The 17,480-nt window shown below is 38.1% G+C and overlaps 1 protein-coding gene across 1 annotated transcript in view; it reads left to right on the top strand.

Moving 5' to 3' along the window:
- LOC126198519 (fibrillin-2-like) overlaps positions 1-17,480 on the top strand; it is a 732,236-nt gene that overhangs the window by 509,385 nt on the left and 205,371 nt on the right. Inside the window, exons 26-31 of the mRNA XM_049934905.1 lie at positions 1,913-2,106; positions 5,752-5,886; positions 11,340-11,517; positions 11,614-11,727; positions 11,823-11,957; positions 12,889-13,106. Of these exons, the coding sequence (XP_049790862.1) occupies positions 1,913-2,106; positions 5,752-5,886; positions 11,340-11,517; positions 11,614-11,727; positions 11,823-11,957; positions 12,889-13,106 (974 nt within the window). The remainder of the gene's footprint in view (positions 1-1,912; positions 2,107-5,751; positions 5,887-11,339; positions 11,518-11,613; positions 11,728-11,822; positions 11,958-12,888; positions 13,107-17,480) is intronic.

Here is a 17,480-nt window from a genome sequence, read left to right as displayed (position 1 = left end):
AGTTCGGAACAGGCATTTAAAGTCAGTGTGAATGAATATAAATGATAATTTATATTCGCTGATGACATTGCTGTCCTCAGTGAAAGTGAGGAACAATTACTGGACATGTTGAACAGAAGAACAGTCTGCTGAACACAGAACATAGATTGAAAGTAAACCAAAACCAGCTGTAAGCGGAGTTCTTCCCTATCATCATGCCTTTCAACAGCTGTGGTTGCCCAGAATATAAAACAGTTTATGGTAAACCAAAAAAGACAAAAGTATTCAGGAGATGCTGGAATGAGATTAACAATAAACTTAACGTCAAACTTGGTGACACAAAGTAGATGAAGTGAAGTAATTCTGTCACATTAATAATGAAATAATGGATAACAGATGAATCAAGTATATAAGAAGCAGACTTGCACAGACAAAGAGGGATCTCCTCACTAAAAGAAGTGTACTGACATCAAACATAGGCCTTAATTTGAGGAATAATTTTTTGTGAATGTCTATTTGGAGTGCTGCAGTGTATGGAACTGAATCGCTGACTGGAAAAACCAGAAAAAAAAGAGGATTGAAGCATTTGAGATGTGGCATTGTTGAAAAATGTTGAAAATTAAGTGGACTGATAAGGTAAGAGATGAGGTGGTTTCCTGCAGATTCAGTGAGGAAAGGTATATTTGAAAATTACTGGAAGAAAAGACACAGTGCTACCAGAGGGAGTGGCAGAGGGTAGAAATCATATTGGATAGAGATTCGAATGTGTCCAACAAGTAATGGAAGACTTTTGGTGTAACTGCTGCACTGTGATGGAGAGACCGGCAGCAAACCAGTCAGAAGACTGACAACAGAAATAAAAAGCAAAGCAAGCTGGATAGCTTATTAAGAAGTTCCAAGGACCACAATTAATTGGTTCTTACATGTTCATGGTAATTGACAACACTCCTTCTGAATATCTCTTCTTTACGATTTTGAACATTCAGTTCATACACTTCCCTCCGGTACTTTGTCTAACTGACTCCCAGTTTTTCCAGAACTGTTGTATTTTTATTGCTATTGTGATTAATACTCCATGTACAATAATTAATGTGCAAATCTTATTTTTGAAATGGGCAAAAGGTACTGAATGTGATGAAACATTTAGTACTGAGTATAACACTGATGTGTTAGTTACTGTTGCAGTTCTTAGGTGTTTTGTAGTTTTCATAGTTTCTTTTATGTTGTGGTTTCCACACAGTGAGTCTGTAAATTTCTGAGTGTAATGCTTATTCATTACTGAGTCTTGATTTCTTGTAATGCCAGTAGTTTAATTTGGAGTGAATTGAGCATGTGTGTTTATTGTTTCAGTTTGCCAGCTGATATTCAAAGCCATTACTACTTTTTGTTTAGAATTTTGTCTTTGGGTTTACAAAACAATCTGGCCTACCATTGCATGTTGGTTTAGGCTTCCCACAATACAAAGGCTGGGATGTATCACTTTAGATGAATGATTCACCTCACGGTTTATCACATATGGTGATTTCTTCTTTAGGAGTCAGTAATAGTGTATTGGTTGCTTTATGTATAAATTTTCTTGAGGAGATGCTGATGTAACTACTAAGATTAGAACTGAGTTTGTTGTAATACCAAGATTAGAACTGAGTTTGTGAGATCCAGGTCTCATTATTAATCTGCCACTAATATAATAAAGATGCTAACATGGAACTACTAGTTTTGGTGAGCCCTTAGTATTTCATTTTCTATGTATCCACCATTGCCTGTGAGCACTCTGCTGTCTGCCCTGTGAGGAGAATTCTTTTCTCCTTCGTACAGTGCTCTTCCATACTTTCTCTGTGCCCCTTTTTTAGCTCGATTAATAAAAACACATTTACATCCCCATAATTATACAAATAAAACTAATGATGTGATTCTTGTACAAAATGGCCTGCAGATGTGGACGAATGTCAGGAAGATCGTGATGTATGTGAAAACGGCAAGTGCGAAAATACACTGGGATCATTTGCGTGTCGGTGTGAGGAGGGCTATTCTGTGAAGCCAAATGCAGGGCCAGGCTGCACTGATGATGACGAGTGTGAACTTGGATCATATACCTGTGACATCAATGCCGACTGTACCAATACACAGGTTAGACTGTAGAACTGCTTTAGAAGTTACGTGTTGCTCTGTAGCTTGGTAGAAGTGTTTAACATTAATTCAAAATGTACATTTCTTCTAACTAATTCAGTTAGGCTAATAATTTAGGACTACAGACAATAATCAACTAAATAGTAGAGGCATTGAATCATTAACAGACACAGGAACAAAACTGAAAACTTTGCTAAAAACAAATGTTGATGTTTTTAGGGCAGCAACCAGCCACAAATTTACTTTGAGTTCCTTTATTCAAAGGAAACCATTACCGGTTTCGAATCGTTGCGATTCATCATCAGACGGATTTACACGCTTTCTTAATACATTTGGTGTGTTTTTATAGATAAATTGTCCTAAAATATAAATAAAACATAATTACAAACACGCCACACACAGATGGTTACGTTGCAGATTTTCGTTGCATGTGACTTACGTGAAACGTCGGCTTCGAGTGATTGTTTCTATAACGTTCATCCAATTGATGTAAATGCATTTCACCTGCATCTTTGTTGTTGCACACGTAATAGTTCTCACTGTACACTTCAGATTTGTCTAAAGTGTACAGTGAGAACTATTACGTGTGCAACAACGAAGATGCAGGTGAAATGCATTTACATCAATTGGATGAACGTTATAGAAACAATCACTCGAAGCCGACGTTTCACGTAAGTCACATGCAACGAAAATCTGCAACGTAACCATCTGTGTGTGGCGTGTTTGTAATTATGTTTTATTTATATTTTAGGATAATTTATCTATAAAAACACACCAAATGTAGAAAGAAAGCGTGTAAATCCGTCTATTGATGAATCGCAACGATTCAAAACCGGTAACGGTTTCCTTTGAATAAAGGAACTCAAAGTAAATTTGTGGCTGGTTGCTGCCCTAAAAACATCAACATTTGTCTTAAAAAAACAGCCACGGTCTCCAACATGTCATCATATGACAAAATTGCATTGCTAAAAACAGTTTTAGTCTTTTTTACATGCCTGTCAATGACTTAATGCCTGTACTGATCTGTGAGTTATTACCTTCGTACCTAAATTATTGACATTCTACCAGAACTTTCCATTATCTCAGTTTGGTATTAGTATGTATATTTGGAGCCATCAGGTAAATATGGAACAGCCATGTAAAACTGTTCTTGCAGTCTTCAGTCTGAGATTGCAAAACAGTTTCCTTTATTGCCAAACAAATCAAACCACACAGGTTGTTGGGCAAATGTTAAAAGAGATGCCGAGGCCCATTATTGAAACATATAAGTTATCAATAATTATTAACTTCATTTTCTAAATGGTGAATGACGACATTGTTTAGTAACAATCACATTTTTTCAGCTGTGCTGTGCAAGGCTTTTTCTAGAATGGTTACTCAAGTGCTACATGCTGATTTTCATCTAATGTTCAAGAAAACTGCCAATCCTCGGCATTTCCCATTGAAAATTAATATTGGTGTAACTACCCCTTGTTCTTCATTGGATTTTTTCATTAGAGAAACTCCTATGTTTGTATCATTGGAATTGTCATTTACTGTTGATTTCAAAGTAGTGGCATCATTTGTTTCCCCAATAATGACTTGAAACAAAAAAGTGTACCAAGTCACTTGTCATCACTGGGCTAATCCAGGCAAATTAGGTCAGACAAAACTGTTGTGCCTAGTTAATTTAAATTTTGCCAGTGACCATTGGTAATAGTGTGCATGTAAGTATGTTTTACATCCATCAAATTATCACATAGGACTATCCTTCAGTCTGTGCTCAAGCCTGTGGTGCACATGGGTCATGGATCATCATACATGTCATATGCTATTCAGCAGTTACAATATGTGTGACAAAAAGTTCCTCATACACCAGTAAGCATGGCAGTCATAAAAAACAGTGTCAGTCTGCTCTGCTTTAATTGTATTTCTTTTCGCACATAATGCATTTACTCCTAACCTCACTTTCACTGCAGTTTAGTTTCACGATTTCTGTGGATCACAATTGTGATCTCTCGCAATGCATTTTCTTGGTAAAACATGTTGGCCAATTAAATTATTATTTTTCATATTAAGCTCAGGTTACTATTTTTTTCTTCAAATTGTGAATATGTGCAGGTGGCTTGTGACAGTAGTGTGTCTCCTTGCTGTATAACTGCATTTTCAACAATAATTTGTGTTTCACCACTTATTGGCTACCTTAAGTACTGTCTTTAGTAATACACTTCCATTTGATTATCCCATATACTATTGTGTAACTAGGTTGAGAGAGCTTTTACTTCAATAGAGATTTCATCCCTACAAAGGTAGACATTCTAACCACTGTACCACCCTGACAAAGTGGCTTTGCACAACTGCACTGTCTACCCTGGCATGCCTCCCTCAGTCTGAATTCCCATTCATGCCTCAGCCCACTCGGTATCTTCCCTAAACTCCAATAGCTCTGCAGACGTTCACCAACTGTACTGGGACAGCGCCTCACCATTGCAGTTATGCAAAGCCACTGTGCCAGGATCGTGTACTGCTTAGCACATCCGCCTAATGAAAAGGAGACTCTGGTTTGAATCCTAGTCTTCGTACAAATTCTCATTTGTCACTTCAGTCTGCATATATACATCATAGATGTTTGAGACTTGAAAAGATCTCTGCAAAAATATAGTTTCATTTGGTTAAACTGTCTACACCTGAGTTTCAGGCAGGAGCTCTTTTCATTCAGTGCTGAGCTGCTATTGTAATATGGTTGAAGACAATCTTCACTACTGTATGAGTTTAGGTGGTACCCCAAGTGAACTTGGGCATGAATGGAAATTTGGAATGCGGAAGAATGTATGCTAGAGTAGTCCATAGAGTTGTGCAAAGCCATTGTGGCATAGCAGTTAGCATGTCTGCCTAGTGAGCAGGAGACCTGTGGTCAAATCCCAGCCTTGGGACAAATTTTTATTTGTTGCTTCTGTCTTTCTGAATGTGGATAGTCACAAATGTCGAAACAATCCTCCTTAAAATGAGAAAACCATTTTCTTACAATGAGAACTCCATTTTCTAATATCCACAACTCTACTCACTATCTCCAAATCACAATATGTAATCTCAAATAGCAACAGTGAAATATAGATAAAAAAAAGACAATCAGTAGATAAATCCATAGCAACTCGAATACTGACATGCAAAGCATAAACACTACAAACATATGCCTCAATCTTTTATTTACAGTCAATAATTTCTCCTAAAATTTTTTGCAACTCTCCTGTGTAATTCGGACTGAAGTGTTATTTCTTTCTTTGTCGAAGGCTTATAGAGGATTAATTCAGTTTCTAGAATGATATTTTCACTCTCTAGAGTGAAAATTCACTCTGTAGCACAGTATATAGTGCAACAAACTTCCCTGCAGATTACTGTGTACCAAAATGGGACTTGAATCCAGTGGAGGAAACTGACTCACAGATGACATAGTGGATAAGAGTTTTGAATTTATTTATTTAATAGTACAATAAAACTGGTGTTATTGGACCAGCCCATAAACTCTCCTACATCTCTTACTCTAATCTACCAGCACAGCACACAGTTTAAATTAAAATATTTCAAGTCACTTAAAAAATGCACTACATACTAAGGCATTATATAATGTATTAATTAGTGACTGTTTTCTATTCTTTTCAAATTAAGGGCTCATACATCTGTGAATGCCAGAAAGGATTTACTGGAAATGGTTTTACATGCAGAGATGTGAATGAATGTCTTGTAAACAATGGCGGGTGTGACCAAAATGCGCAGTGTATCAACACAGAGGGTTCATTTAAGGTATGTGCTCCCAAATAAATACTGACTATTCTATTTACCATGGATATTTACTGCTCGTGTGATAAAACAAAACTAATTCACAAATTTTACCATAAATTACTTTTGTTTGTATTTTGGGGTGACCTTATACATTTATCTTTGGTGCGAAAAGAGTTTTTATATTATTACATAAATAAACGACATAAATTGAAACTGATTATGCACACAAACAAAAATTAATTATATCAGCATTTCTTGATAGGCATCTTTGATCCCAGTTGTTGACTCATTTCAAATTAATTTCTAACATCTGTAAGTGACATTTCTCTGTGTTTTGATATACTCTCAAATAGAAATGTAGATCAGTTTAGAGGCGAGCAGAAAAATTAAGACCAAGTCTCTGGCATATTTGATATGTTCTTCATATCATATTTTAGGCCTATCCTATAACATGATGGACCTACCCAGATAGCTGAGAGTGCTAATGTGCCCACTTCCAGAACACAGATAGGTGATCCAGACCCAGATCCAATCTGCCTCATGGGTTAATGATGAGGGCTGGTGAGCTGGTCAGTACGTGTATGGTTTCCCTCATCCAACGTGGGTAAATGTTGAGCTAATACCCATCAGGTATACATTTAGAACACATTGTCATACTTGAAAATGAGATTTACACTAGATGTAGACAGATGGGGAATGCAGATTCCTTTTCAGGGGAAATGTGTTGACAGGAATGGCATTGAGCTACCATATTCCACTAGCGCTGTGAAAACTGATGTATAACAATACTAACCTCATAGAGAAATGGGAGAAGGGAAAAAGGAAAAAATATCCTGTTATGTGATCCTCTTTTTTTAACTGGAAAAACTTTTTCTCTCCTCCATCACTTTTTCTTCTTCCTCATTTTTGCTTTTTCTTTCTTACAATGCAGACGCTTTTTAATAGGTACAGTTGCTAAACCACATCTTATTACTATTAGTTATTGTTGCCTCAGCTGTGCTCCAGTTCTGACTCTTGATAAGTAATCAGAGTCTATCCCAAGCACTGTTGACTCATACTAAGTTGGTCAAGAAATAAATGTCGTCAGGTTCACTGAGTGGTACACTGTTGGCTCTCTTTCGAGTTGTACAGCTGTGTTATATTGTAGAATTGTTAGACATGGCTACTTTAATTCGCATTACTTATTCTGTGTCAGAACATTTATCATGAGTGTGGTATTGAAACTTTGTTGTTGTTGTTGTGGTCTCCAGTCCTGAGACTGGTTTGATGCAGCTCTCCATGCTACTCTATCCTGTGCAAGCTTCTTCATCTCCCAGTACCTACTGCAGCCTACATCCTTCTGAATCTGCTTAGTGTATTCATCTCTTGGTCTCCCTCTACGATTTTTACCCTCCACGCTGCCCTCCAATGCTAAATTTGTGATCCCTTGATGCCTCAAAACATGTCCTACCAACCGATCCCTTCTTCTAGTCAAGTTGTGCCACAAACTTCTCTTCTCCCCAATCCTATTCAATACCTCCTCATTAGTTACGTGATCTACCCACCTTATCTTCAGCATTCCTCTGTAGCACCACATTTCGAAAGCTTCTATTCTCTTCTTGTCCAAACTGGTTATCGTCCATGTTTCACATCCATACATGGCTACTCTCCATACAAATACTTTCAGAAACGACTTCCTGACACTTAAATCTATACTCAATGTTAACAAATTTCTCTTCTTCAGAAACGCTTTCCTTGCCATTGCCGGTCTACATTTTATATCCTCTCTACTTTGACCATCATCAGTTATTTTGCTCCCCAAATAGCAAAACTCCTTTACTACTTTAAGTGTCTCATTTCCTAATTTAATCCCCTCAGCATCACCCGATTTAATTTGACTACATTCCATTATCCTCGTTTTGCTTTTGTTGATGTTCATGTTATATTCTCCTTTCAAGACACTGTCCATTCTGTTCAACTGCTCTTCCAAGTCTTTTGCTGTCTCTGACAGAATTACAATGTCATCGGCGAACCTCAAAGTTTTTACTTCTTCTCCATGAATTTTAATACCTACTCCGAATTTTTCTTTTGTTTCCTTTACTGCTTGCTCAATATACGTATTGAATAACATCGGGGAAAGGCTACAACCCTGTCTCACTCCTTTCCCAAACACTGCTTCCCTTTCATGCCCCTCGACTCTTATAACTGCCATCTGGTTTCTGTACAAATTGTAAATAGCCTTTCGCTCCCTGTATTTTACCCCTGCCACCTTCAGAATTTGAAAGAGAGTATTCCAGTTAACGTTGTCAAAAGCTTTCTCTAAGTCTACAAATGCTAGAAACGTAGGTTTGCCTTTTCTTAATCTTTCTTCTAAGATAAGTCGTAAGGTTAGTATTGCCTCACGTGTTCCAACATTTCTACGGAATCCAAACTGATCTTCCCCGAGGTCCGCTTCTACCAGTTTTTCCATTCGTCTGTAAAGAATCCGCGTTAGTATTTTGCAGCTGTGACTTATTAAACTGATAGTTTGGTAATTTTCACATCTGTCAACACCTGCTTTCTTTGGGATTGGAATTATTATATTCTTCTTGAAGTCTGAGGGTATTTCGCCTGTCTCATACATCTTGCTCACCAGATGGTAGAGTTTAGTCAGTACTGGCTCTCCCAAGGCCATCAGTAGTTCTAATGGAATGTTGTCTACTCCCCGGGCCTTGTTTCGACTCAGGTCTTTCAGTGCTCTGTCAAACTCTTCACGCAGTATCTTATCTCCCATTTCATCTTCATTTACATCCTCTTCCATTTCCATAATATTGTCCTCAAGTACATCGCCCTTGTATAAACCCTCTATATACTCCTTCCACCTTTCTGCCTTCCCTTATTTGCTTAGAACTGGATTGCCATCTGAGCTCTTGATATTCATACAAGTGGTTCTCTTCTCTCCAAAGGTCTCTTTAATTTTCCTGTAGGCAGTATCTATCTTACCCCTAGTGAGACAAGCCTCTGCATCCTTACATTTGTCCTCTAGCCATGCCTGCTTAGCCATTTTGCACTTCCTGTCGATCTCATTTTTGAGACGTTTGTATTCCTTTCTACCTGCTTCATTTACTGCATTTTTATATTTTCTCCTTTCATCAATTAAATTCAATATTTCTTCTGTTACCCAAGGATTTCTACTAGCCCTCGTCTTTTTACCTACTTGATCCTCTGCTGCCTTCACTACTTCATCCATCAGAGCTACCCATTCTTCTTCTACTGTATTTCTTTCCCCCATTCCTGTCAATTGTTCCCTTATGCTCTCCCTGAAACACTCTACAACCTCTGGTTCTTTTAGTTTATCCAGGTCCCATCTCCTTAAATTCCCACCTTTTTGCAGTTTCTTCAGTTTCAATCTGCAGTTCATAACCAATAGATTGTGGTCAGAATCCACATCTGCTCCTGGAAATCTCTTACAATTTAAAACCTGGTTCCTAAATCTCTGTCTTACCATTATATAATCTATCTGATACCTTTTAGTATCTCCAGGATTCTTCCAGGTATACGACCTTCTTTTATGATTCTTGAACCAAGTGTTAGCTATGATTAAGTTATGCTCTGTGCAAAATTCTACAAGGTGACTTCCTCTTTCATTTCTTCCCCCCAATCCATATTCACCTACTATGTTTCCTTCTCTCCCTTTTCCTACTGACAAATTCCAGTCACACATGACTATTAAATTTTCGTCTCCCTTCACTACCTGAATAATTTCTTTTATCCGTCATACATTTCATCAATTGCTTCATCATCTGCAGAGCTAGTTGGCATATAAACTTGTACTACTGTAGTAGGCATGGGCTTTGTGTCTATCTTGGCCACAATAATGCATTCACTATGCTGTTTGTAGTAGCTAACCCGCACTCCTATTTGTTTATTCATTATTAAACCTACTCCTGCATTACCCCTATTTGATTGTGTATTTATAACCCTGTAATCACCTGACCAAAAGTCTTGTTCCTCGTGCCACCGAACTTCACTAATTCCCACGATATCTAACTTTAACCTATCCATTTCCCTTTTTAAATTTTCTATCCTACCTGCTGAATTAAGGGATCTGGCATTCCACGCTCCGATCCGTAGAATGCCAGTTTTCTTTCTCCTGATAACGACGTCCTCTTGAGTAGTCCCCGCCCGGAGATCCGAATGGGGGACTATTTTACCTCCGGAATATTTTACCCAAGAGGACGCCATCATCATTTAATCATGCAGTAAAGCTGCATGTCCTCGGGAAAAATTACGACTGTAGTTTCCCCTTGCTTTCAGCCGTTCGCAGTACCAGCACAGCAAGGCCATATTGGTTAATGTTACAAGGCCAGATCAGTCAATCATCCAGACTGTTGCCCCTGCAACTACTGAAAAGGCTGCTGCCCCTCTTCAGGAACCACATGTTTGTCTGGCCTCTCAACAGATACCCGTCCATTGTGGTTGCACCTACGGTACGGCCATCTGTATCGCTGAGGCACGCATGCCTCCCCACCAACAGCAAGGTCCATGGTTCATGGGGGGGATTGAAACTTGTAACTAACTAAACAATTTGTTTTGAAGCACTTGATTCATAATTTAAACCAGTGGGGAGCACTGGAAAATCAATGAGTTCCAGAGCTGCTATAGCAAGAACAAACACGATTTACGGAACATAGTACATTATAGAGCAACATGTAAGATACAATGAAGTATATGTTGTGCACAGCACTCAGCTCATTGACTGGAAAGCAGTAATATAGGTTACAGAATAGGCCAAGCACTCGTTTGTGATCTCATAAATAGTACTGTTTCCTTGGCGGCTTACCAGAGCGTGACAGTGGGCCGACCCAGGTGTCCTCAATATGTGGGCCTGTAAACTGTATGGATCCCTGAAACCTCATGCACCATGAATGAAAGTACATCTAGAGCCATACTATGGTATCAGTTTCACTGTCTGTGGAATAAGGTTTGTTCAAGAAAGTTACCTTACTTTTAAAATAACCCTCATGTATACTGAGGAACGCAGCACAGTGGTCAAGGCACTGGTGCTCAAATTAGGCTTTGCATGATTTCTATAAATCAGTAAAAGTGAGTGCCAGAGTGGTTCATTTGAAAAGGATGCAGTCAATTTCCTACCGCATCCTTGTTCAGCCTCTGCTTGTTCTTTGTCTCTAGTGACTACTTTTTCATGGGAAAATGAAAGCATAATTTTCCTTCTTTCCTTCTTTGTACAACAAGTAACTCAGAAATAAAGTGAATTAGGACTTCTGTGCATATATAATTTCAAACAAGATTGGACTGATGAGCATACGGACTTCCCCTTCTCTATTACTGTTCATATCTCCCACTTATACTGGGATCAAAATTGGGACTAACACTGTATGCAAACCATTGTGGTTGCATATCAAAAATGAGTAGTATCTAATGAAAATGAGTGTAATGTAATAACATCTCATGTTAATTATTTTGATTAATTCTATATAGTTGTCTGCTTCCAGTGTGTATGTGATGCTGGTTTCCGAGGTAATGGATACACGTGCCAAGATGTTGATGAATGTTCAGAGGATTCATCCCTTTGTGAAAATGGGCATTGTCTCAATTATCCCGGTTCATTCCGTTGTGAGTGTGAAATGGGTTTCATGCATCCTGATGAAAGAACAGAACAGTCATGTATTGGTATGTTCTCATGAATTCTGTGCTGTCCATACATTTTAAACTCCCTCATCAAATATATGTAGAGTTATTTCACTGATATGTGATGTAATGTTTCAGATATAAATGAATGTCAGATGTTCAGCAATCTGTGTGTCTTTGGACGCTGTGTGAATATATTTGGAATGTTCCGATGTGAATGTGATGAAGGCTATGCTTTGGACAATTCAGGAGGTAAGACTAGATTAATCACAAAAAATATTTAAAAAAAATTACGTGTAATTACTTTGCAAAGATTTGTCATATGTATTGTACACCATTACTTCCAGGAAACTGCACTGATGTAAATGAATGTGAAAGCCCTCATGCATGTCAGTATGGTACATGTATAAATACGCAAGGCAAATATATCTGCCAGTGTCCACCAAATTATGAACTTGTATCAGGTGGAAATGCTTGTGTGGGTGAGTGTTTAGACTTTTTCTTCTAGTTTTTAAGTAGAATATTGTAATCTTCATTCAGTATAAACTTTTTTAGTTTTTAGAATTGTTAGAATTAATTGTTTTGTTTGTAATCATGGTGAACATTGTTATCAGTCTTTAGCTACTCTGTTATTCATAACCATTTATCTAAAAATATTATGAGCAAATGTCAATGAAAATATGTGTACTAGGCTATGAATTCGTCACAATGTGCATGGCAAGGAAAGTTCGTGAGATTAACCCAAAGCATAATCCAGACATCTAGCATAGTTCTTTGATTAGTCAGAAACAAGCAAGTGGTATTAGTGCCACTAGACACAAATACTAACAAGTCCACCTTCATTTTGGCCTTTACGTTCAAAATCTTCCTCTGGTCATGAGTGCAATGACATCGTGCGGCCACAGTTGTTAGTGGTGCTGAAATCTGTATGTTGATGGAGGTGCCACATTCCATGAAGAAATGTGGCATTCATAATTAGATTGTGATGGTGGTACATTATACACACTAACACACTTGAAGTGAATAAAAAAAACACACACACAAATGTATGAATAGAAATATACATGGTTTGTAAAAAGATGCAGCTCAGATTGTTGCCACTGGTTCTCATTAGGTAAAATAATGTTATCTGTAATGGATTATTCTGTTACAGTGATAGTCTGTATAGTAATTGCATGTAATAACAAGTTAGAAAAAATATTTAATGCAACCTACCTCCTGTAAAATAGTAACATTTAAGTAACTGATTCTTTTCCTGCACGTTCCCACAATTAATAGTGAGAATGACAAATACGCTTTAGTTACAAGCTGTGATAGTCTTATGTGGAGGATATATGATGATTTTCTCTTATATGTTGCAATTGCATCAATAGTATCTTCTATACTTAGACATCTGCTTTGTTACGTTTACAGACCGTCGTGAATCGCGCTGTTATTTATCGGTGGAGGAACTACCGGGAGGACGACAGCGCTGTACACAGGAACTTGGCGAACCAGTAACAAGAGCTACATGCTGCTGTTCGCAAGGTCGAGCTTGGGGACCACGCTGTGAGCTTTGTCCACAGAAAGGGACAGATGAGTACAATCTCCTGTGTCCTGGTGGAGCTGGTTATCGCCCAAATACAGTTACGGTTAGTTAGTTCACATTATATGAGGTTTTTCCCAAATTTGTCATTCAAAATATATACAGTTGTCATACATTCGCAATGAAGCTAGTGCAGGTGAGGTCAACATTTTTATATTGTGTAATATATGAATACCAGTAAACCCACCATTATCTAAAGAATCATGTTCCCATGTATAAAACAGATTGAAATGTCTGATTACTTTACAAATGAGTTAACAAAATTTTGAGATCTTGAAAAACTAGAAAAAGTTGAAAGAAAATTCTATGGAAAAATACTGGGTCCTAAAAGTAATATTAATGCAGAATACATATTAATATTCAAACAAGAGAGCTCCATTTGAAAATGGAAAAGCTAACATATGTAATGAGGAAAAGAAGACATATATTGAATGTGTGGTAGCAGACTAACCGAACAGATCCTTAACTTATTAGCACCTACAAATCCAAACCTACGTGGCTCACTGAATGTCAAAGATGTGAAAAACACTATTTAGTGTTTCTGACCTGATTTTCGAAGTCTCTGGTCACCTCAAAGCTGAAAATTTAAATGAATGTAAGAATGTGTTTGTTCAAGAAACTGTTCAGCACCGTAATCTGAATTGCAATAACACTCACATTTATTCCTTGGAAAGTTCTGTTGTTAGAGTAGGTGACTGCTTTACCTATTACAGAAAAACTGTCAGCACAGAGAACCAGATCAGCACCCACAGTAACCTATCAACAGTTCAGTGAGAAGTTAATTATTTTGTTTTAGACACAAAACATTGTTAACATTTACACAAAACAGCCACAGTTCACATTTAGCACTACACTGTAGTAATTTACTAGAGAAAAATACACTGTGGCAGTTCTATTAAGTCAGTCCATAATGAGAATCACCATGTCCAACAATAGCTTACTCCAGTGGCAGTGACATAATATAGTTTCTTGTTAATTACTAAACAGTTCAGTTAAAATGTTCATTCATCTGATATACAAATCCACTCAAAAGTTATTAAATATTAATGTTATTGAATTTCACTGATGTTGGTGCACATATTTTCCCATACAAAATGTGCATAGTGATGGCATTAGTCAGCACTGGAAGTGCTCCCAATGTAGGTCTTACGTGTGAGCATTCAAACTGTGAACTGCCAATTCTGGGTGATTTCCAGACGGGTATAAGAATAAATTGTCATTTTGTAAACTGCATTATGCTTTGAAAATCAGCTTGGTCACATTTCACCATTTTACATGAACTGCTAGAACTAAGGTGATTTTGGCTGTTAGAAAATTTTACTGGCTAGAAATTAGGAAAAATACTTAGACACTACTACTCTTCTGCAATGTTGACCCCCCCCCCCCCCCCCCTCTCTCTCTCTCTCTCTCTCTCTCAGATCATGGAACATGTCACTGCAAGAATTAATAATAAAGAATAAAAGCAATAATAAATAAAATAAAATGTTTATGATAAAAGTATACAAGACATAAGTTTATGTATTTGCAACCAATGATATAACATAGGAATCAGCTTAATTTTTCAAGGAACTCCTCAACAGAATAGAAAGAGTGATCCATGAGGAATCTCTTCACTTTCTGTGGTAGCTTACTGAAAATAGCAGCATCTTCTTGCACTAGGGTCAAAGGAGTGCAATCCAAATGCAGATTGAATTTCAGCCTAGTATTAACTGAGTGAAAGCTGCTAATGATTGGAAATAAGCTGTTATTTTCAACAACAAATGACAGTCAAGAATGCAGTGTATATATATATACACTGATGCTCATAAATTAAGGATAATTGCAGAATGTGGTGGCACTACACAAAACTGGTGCTAATAGCATAGAGGACACACACGACACAGATCTGTAAGTCCACAGTATTGGAGATAAGTTGAGAAAACTGTCCCGAAACACATCTGCTACAAAATGCCACTGTTTCCTGTGCATGTACCCTGACATCAATATGGGATATGATCACCAAGCACATGTACACTGGCCGCACAATGGGTTGGCATACTCTGGATCAGGTGGTTGAGCAGCTATTGGGGTATAGCCTCCCATTCTTGAACCAGTGCCTGTTGCAGCTCCTGAAGTGTCCTAGGGGTTTGAAGACATGGAGCGATACGTCAACCAGGAGCATCCCAGACGTCCTCCAGGGGGTTTAGGTCTGGAGAACAGGCAGGCCACTCCATTCGCCTGATATCTTCTGTTTCCAAGTAATCCTCCACAATAGCGGCTCGGTGGGGCCATGCATTATCATCCATCCCGAAGAAGGTGGGACCCACTGCACCCCTGAAAAGGCGGACATACTGGTGCAAAATGACGTCCCAATACGCCTGACCTGTTACAGTTCCTCTGTCAAAGACATGCAGGGGTGTACGTGCACCAGTCATAATCTCACCCCACACCATCAAACCATGACCACCATACAGGTCTCTTTCAAGGACATTAAGGGGTCGGTATCTAGTTCCTGGCTCACACCAGATGAAAACCCGGCGAGAATCACTGTTCAGACTATACCTGGACTTGTCCATGAACATAACCTGGAACCACTGGTCCACTAACCATGTACTGTTTTATTGACACCAGGCTTTACGGGCTCTCGTGTGACCAGGGGTAGAGTGGAATGCACCTTGCAGGTCTCTGGGCGAATAAACCATGTCTATTCAGTCATCTGTAGACTGTGTGTCTGGAGAGAACTGTTCCAGTGGCTGCGGCAAGGTCCTGAGCAAGGCTACCTGCAGTACTCCGTGGCTGTCTGCGGGCACTGATGGTGGGATATCGGTCTTCTTGTAGTGTTTTTCGCTGTGGACGTCCCGTACTGTAGCGCCTGGACATGTTTCCTGTCTGCTAGAATTGTTGCCATAATCTTGAGATCACACTTTGTGGCACACGGAGGGCCCGTGCTACGTCCTGTTGTGTTTGACCACCCTCCAGTCGCCCTAGTATTCTACCCCTCATAATGTCATCAATATGTGTTCTTTGAGCCATTTTAATTACACAGTCACCATTAGCATGTCTGAAAACGTTTGCACACTTACTCGCTGCACCATACTCTGACATGCACCAACACATGTCTGCGTATGTGGGCTGCTGTCAGCACCACCGTGCGACGACCGCAGGTCAAATGCACTGCATGGTCCTATCCCGAGGTGATTGAAACCTGCAAACCGCCCACCAGAGCATTGTTTCATCATGTATCAGCATTATCCTTAATTTATGAGCATGAGTGTATATTTCTATTTTGAGAGGCCAGTGTCAGAATACCCAGACTAATGAACAGGGGTTGACAAGAGATTCATAAACTTATGCCACTTATTACCCAAACCACCCATTTCTGAGCCAAAGATATTGTTTGAAAATGGGGAGAGTTAGCCCAAAATATAATACCATGAAAATAAGCAAAGTAGGCTACTTTTTGTGTAAAATTATCCCTTACTTCAGATACCATTCGAATAGTAAAAATGGCAGCATTAAATCTTCTAACAAGATCCTGAATGTGGGTGTTCCATGACTTGTTTACATTTATCAGCACCATACTGCAAATTAGCATAAATCACATGAAATTATTAATGAATGAATTAATTAATTATTGCTGTTTCTCATTTTGTACAGAAAAATTAAAATAACAAAATTATGTATTCAAATTTTGGACTCTACCATTAGTTGTGACAAAATGTGCCATGGAAAATGGTAATAGTTTGGAACTTCGATGATAATTATTGTGTTTGTTAATTAATGATTCAAAGTACTGTACAGGAAAACAGGACTGCCAGACTTTCTGTCAGTGTAGGCCACCTTTCTCAAATATACTGATGAGTTCATAGCATTTTGCGTGTTGTGAACTGTATCACTGACATCAGTTAATTATATTTCCAAATTATGAGTGCCCCGGAGAAAGATAATTACGTCAATGTTAACAGAACAGCCAAAATGATAACCTGGACAATAAATTCATGTAAAATTAAGTCTAGATAACACTGTGAGATTTTCATGTAAGTGTTACATTCCAGTAGATAAATGTATAGAAAGTAAGATAAAAATTAGCAAAAAAATTTTTATTATTTTTGGGAGTAGAAAATACATAACAGGTTGGAAGGATTGGCCACACTACATCACATCTGGAATAAGAATGGACAAAATAGATAACAGAATACTTTTTAGAGAAAAAACAAAAAAGGCAGAATACCATGAAAGAAAGAAGTCTGCAAATGGGAGGAAGTAGACCCAGAAAGAAAATGAATGACACTCTCAAAGGATGAAAGAAGTCTGGGAGCAACAAAAATTAAACAAAAAGAAGCAAAACCAAAGTTGCTTTATCATGTCCTCCATAAAGGTTACTCAAACAATAAATAACACATGAGTGTAGATGATTTGTTATACTTTCTTGTATTTTATC

The sequence above is a fragment of the Schistocerca nitens genome, chromosome 8, assembly GCF_023898315.1.
Source record: "Schistocerca nitens isolate TAMUIC-IGC-003100 chromosome 8, iqSchNite1.1, whole genome shotgun sequence".
Classification (NCBI taxonomy): Eukaryota; Metazoa; Arthropoda; class Insecta; order Orthoptera; family Acrididae; genus Schistocerca; species Schistocerca nitens.
The sequence above is the reverse complement of the archived record's forward strand: the minus strand, read 5'-3'. Positions and strand labels throughout refer to the sequence as shown.